At 42.5% G+C, this 5,283-nt stretch overlaps 1 protein-coding gene across 1 annotated transcript; it reads left to right on the top strand.

Moving 5' to 3' along the window:
- Positions 1 to 1,484: 1,484 nt before the first annotated feature.
- LOC136482455 (uncharacterized) lies at positions 1,485 to 4,829 on the top strand. Its single transcript, XM_066479669.1, has 2 exons — positions 1,485 to 1,656; positions 2,391 to 4,829. The coding sequence occupies exon 2, from the start codon at positions 2,480 to 2,482 to the stop codon at positions 4,526 to 4,528; it is 2,049 nt and encodes a 682-aa protein (XP_066335766.1). The 5' UTR covers positions 1,485 to 1,656; positions 2,391 to 2,479; the 3' UTR covers positions 4,529 to 4,829.
- Positions 4,830 to 5,283: the final 454 nt, after the last annotated feature.

The following is a 5,283-nucleotide window of genomic DNA, read 5'->3' as shown; positions in this document are numbered from 1 at the left end:
CAACCAAAAAAAAAAATCCCGCGCATCTACCTCTCCAGCATTTTGGGACCGAAATTTCATCAAAACCCCCTAAATTTTGCATTTTTCGCAGGGTACCAAAAAATGCATGTCGGTCAAATTTTTCAGTTGATTTTGGCAAGCACACAAATTCCATGCCGAACTGGGCCAATACTCCGATTCCCGACACCCAGGCAGCCAGCCCACATACACTCCACATCTTCCCTTTTTGAATTTCCCCAAATCGATACTCTTGAGTCGTGACTCAAGTGAGCCGCCGCCAGTCAGGCTGCATGTGCCGCCTCACCTCTCAACAATGCCGCCCCACTTCCCACCATTGTGGCCCCATTCGTTTGACTGAATTTGGCTGAAAAACGCTATTCCGACTAAAAAAAACCAAAAAAATCGGATTTAAGGCCATCCGAGGCCTGTCGAGCTCTTGTCCCCGGTCCCCACGGCCTAACACACGGTCTGGTCGGTCGCCGGGTCGTTGCTCTTAGATAGCATTAATTAATTTATGTTTCAGTCCCAAGCCGTGTACCGTTGGGTGCTGGCAGCCCGGCACATATAGTAAAGCCATGTTCTGGTAGGATGATGAATCACATTTCTCCTTCAATAGACAGCATCTGTTAAGTTTTGTTATTTGCAAATGTGTTGGAGATGGATTAGAGAGAGTTTCAACTAAAATGCTGCCATTCTTCTTTCTTTTCTTTTTTGGCAACGCCAACACTCAAGACAGAAAAATCCATTTTTCCGAGCAGCCATCGCCATCTCTCAATCTTCGCGAAGAGATAGAGACAGGGAAAGATTATTGCCTAGGTGACGCCGGAAAGCGACGCGACCCATCGTCGATTCCCGGAGCCATGCTGCGTATAGGACCTATGGGCGACGGCGACGGCGACGGCGATCCGGTGATGATTCCTACGGATAACAAGGGTGTGTTTAGTTAGTGAAATGAAAATTTTTGGGTGTTACGTCGATATATCGGAAGGATGTTGGGAGGGGTTTTTGGATACTAATAAAAAAAACAAATGACAGAACCCATCAGAAAACTGCGAGACGAATCTAATGATACTAATTAATCAGTCATTAGCACATGTGGGTTACTGTAGCACTTAAGGCTTTTCATGGACTAATGAGACTTAAAAAATTCATCTCGCGATTTTGCCGAGAACTGTGCAATTAGTTTTTTTTTCGTCTACATTTAGTACTACATGTATGTGCCGTAAGATTCGATGTGATATTTTAGGGTGAAAATTTTTGGAAACTAAACAGGGCCTAATACAGGCTGTCGGTGTTATTCATATAAGACAAGGATTAGATGACTCATTCAACTACTTGATTCTGTTAATCTGTTACTCATTCATAGTATCTACTACTTTTCAAAGTCAAGCGTGGCGGTCAACGACGCCCGTTCGCCAGCTGTCTGCGGAGGAGCTTATAATTGTGCAGAGCGCCAGAGCTACGGAGGCGTCCTCAATCAGAGCAGAAAAGGCTGAGGATCGGAGGAACGGGGAAAAGCTGCGCGCCGTCGGCGCCAGGACCCTGACCCGGGCGGCGGCAAGTTTCGCCGTGAAATAAGCGGCGCGCCCATCGGCCGCCGCCGGCGAGGTGGGCGTGCGCGGCTGGCCATTCCGAGTCGGGTGCTCTCCATCGCACGTACGTTTCCTGCCCTCCCTGTCTCTCGTTCTCTGTCTTTTTCTCTGAGATGCAGAAAAGCATTTTGGCGAGATCTTTTAGAGCTTTTTCTCCCCAGCCATCAATCTTGTGCAGATTGGTGGATACATATGAAAAGCATATATATGTGCATGAGCATTTGGTCAAAGTAGGGCTGGGTTGTTGCGAGTTGCGACGTAGTAGGGTTGTTGGGGGTAGGTAGTTTCTTGAAATTACAATCTTGGGGGAAACTTTGCCTACGTGGCTTTGCGCCCTGGTTGCCTATGAAGTTTATCCGTTAGGTCGGCTCCATTTTTAGGAATCACAGAGATTTTCCTAAGTAGCATCTATTTGGCTCAGCTGAAGAAAACTTGCCATTCAAGGTTCCTCCTGAACTGAACTAGATAACCCTTTTGGACTGTGCCGTGGGAGTTGAAAAAAAAAGATGAAAGGTAAACCCATGAATTTCCCCAGTAGGGTTGCTTAAATTCACAAGGAAAGGGCACACAGGATACTCCACGTCAAATTTCATTCATGCGTCCTTACAAAAAGGTCTAATTTCATTAGGTTGTGCACTGTGCTAAGATTCCTTAGAATTCATAACTATACTGATTGCTGACTGAACTGTTCTGGGCTTGGAAATTAAAAACAAATATAGTGTCCTCTGCACATGAAGTTAGATGAATCAACTGACCATGTCTTCCAAATAATGACATTTAAAAAATCATTTTTTTCAGGCTGTAAAATTTAGCTCTTGATTGCGGGACCTAAATCACTGGCCACCTGGAGCAGAGTACCCAGAAGCTTATGACTGCAGATTGCATCCATGGGTTCAATGAGTCAAAAAATTAAAATTTTTACAGAAGATGAGATTACAAGTATTACTAGCAATTATAGCACTCTTATTGGGAAAGGTGGTTTTGGAGAAGTCTATAGAGGGATCCTTGATGCTGACAATGATCTAGTTGCGGTGAAAAGATATATCCGACAAGACTTGCGCGAGGAGTTTATGGAAGAAGTAAACATCCACAGTATGATGAACCACAATAACGTGGTGAAGCTCATAGGCTACTGTGTTGGTGAAAGTACCCTGATGTTGGTAACAGAGTATATCTCCAATGGAAACCTTGATGACATACTCCATAGAAGTGAGACTCCTATCCCTTTGGATGTAAGATTGGGTATTGCAATAGGGTGTGCAGAGGCACTGAGCTACATGCATTCAATGGATTCACCGAGTGACAACCATATTTATCATGGTGATATTAAACCTGCCAACATACTTTTAGATGACAATCTTACAACAAAAGTATCAGATTTTGGACTGTCAAGGTTTCTTTTCAGTGGTACTACTCAGTTCACTACAACCTTAAAAGGAAGTATGGGTTACATGGATCCTGTATATTTTCATGAGGGGTGTCTGACCCCGAGAAGTGATGTATATAGTTTTGGTATAGTCCTCTTGGAACTAGTAACTCGAAAAAGGGCAAAATATGGGGATGTTAACCTAATTCCTACATTCAATAAAGCCTGTGCCAAGGGGAAAGGATTGAGGGAACTATTTGATGCAGCAATAGCTGAAAAGGATAACATGAAGATTCTTAAAGAACTGTGGAAATTAGCAGCTCAATGCTTGTCACTGAACATCCATACACGTCCTGAAATGAATGAAGTGGCAAAACGCCTTCGGATGCTCAAGAAAGATCTAAAGGGTAGTCCACAATCCATATTGGCAACACACTCTATATGGGCGAAACAGTACACACAAAGCTCAAGGCCTCCTAGTTTGAAGAAGAAATTGAGTTTTTTCAAGGGAAATACTAGTTATTCTAAGATTCTATCTGAACTCTGCAATGTAAGAACTTTTACAAAGGAGGAGATAAATGAAGTCACACATAACTACTCCTATCTACTCAGTGGTGGGACATCGTCAGCAACTGAGGTTTATAAAGGAACACTTGAGGACAATACAATGGTGGCGGTGCATAAATTAATTTATGAGGACTCTGAAGAGGCATTTATCAACGGAGGGATGGTCGTATCTAAAATTGCCCATAAGAATATTGTCAAAATTTTGGGTTGTTGTTTGGAATCCCAAACTATTTCTTTTCTATACGAGTACATTGCTAAAGGTAGTATCTCTGACATTTTGGGTAGCCAGGAAGATTTCCCAATAGACTTACGTATGAGGATTGCAATTAAGACTGCAGAAGCATTACAATACCTACATTCATCAGAAACTGGTATCATCGGACATGGCAGTGTTTCAGCATCCACTATACTTCTTGACAATAACTTTGTACCAAAGCTCACAGAGTTTTCAAGGGCATGCATGCTTTTCAAGAAGAGTGAAACTGCTGGTGGTGTAATTAGTAGCAGCCTTCTAGAAAAAGCTCTCAACAATGACCCGTCTCGCTACGGTTCTGTGTTGATGAACATGGAAAGTGATGTGTACAAGATTGGTGGTGTTCTCATGGCACTAATTAGTAGGGATAAGGATAGTGATCATGATGACCTACTCGCCAAATTCACGAAAGCATATGAGACTGAAAAAACTGGGAAGGCTTTGTTCGATAAGGATATAACAGCTGAAGAAGATATCATTCTGCTTGAAGAGTTAGGGAGATTGGCACTGAAGTGTACCATTTTGAATGCAGACAAGATTTTTATGAGACCAACAATGAAGGAAGTGGCAGATGAACTTCGAAGAATTAGGAGATCTTGGAAGGAACACAGGACAACCGAGGCAGCTACACACGTAACTACTGAAACTACTACAGATGTGGTGCCAGAAGAGCCAAGATTACCGAACCTGATGCGCCACATGTTCGGGTACCGTCGAATCTCCACCAGTGATCCCATACGTGTATGCTAAGTAGGATTTTAGTGATATTTGCATTGTCTTCCTCTTGTTCCTTTTTTTTTAATATATAATGTACCTGTTTCTAGAATTCCTAGCTTGTGATGTCGAAATTGTATATATGTTTGCTTCCCTTTTACTTTAACACGTATGGTTTCCAGAAATATTATGTGAAAATTAGTCAGCTAGGTGATGATCTTTATATAGATCTGAAGTCATCTACTCCACTAGCTATTATGTTGTTGGTCAGCTCGTGCTGTTCAGTAACAGAGCATGGAGTTTTAGCGTGTATATGGACAATCACGGATGCCTTTTATGCCGTGTCCACTTTATTACCCTTTCTTTGCAGACATCTTTTGTGTTCTGAAGTACATGTTTTTTCTTCCGTGATCTTGCACATCAACATATGAAAAAGCCATATTTTACCATCTCAGGGCATTCATCTGCATACTCGTTGGTCTCAACACAATATTTGTGCTTACTCTTGTCTTTATAACAAACAAATGTAGGAGTATGCTAGAAATATTCGTTCATACCAATGATGACGGGCAAACAAAGAACACAAGGCGAGTAGTTCATCTTAAAAAGTTGTAGTAGAACCAATACAAGTTGGCAGCTAGAGAATGACCTTGCGACTTCTGGTTGTTCTGCCAAGAGGCACAAGATTCACAAGTTAGCACGCACTACTACTTGTTGTTTTCCTTCTTGTTTTTCACGTCGTGGTCGCACAAGTTCGATCTGCACCGTCACCACCTTGTTGTTCTTCACGC

Source organism: Miscanthus floridulus, chromosome 9 (assembly GCF_019320115.1).
Source record: "Miscanthus floridulus cultivar M001 chromosome 9, ASM1932011v1, whole genome shotgun sequence".
NCBI lineage: Eukaryota > Viridiplantae > Streptophyta > Magnoliopsida > Poales > Poaceae > Miscanthus > Miscanthus floridulus.
The sequence above is the reverse complement of the archived record's forward strand: the minus strand, read 5'-3'. Positions and strand labels throughout refer to the sequence as shown.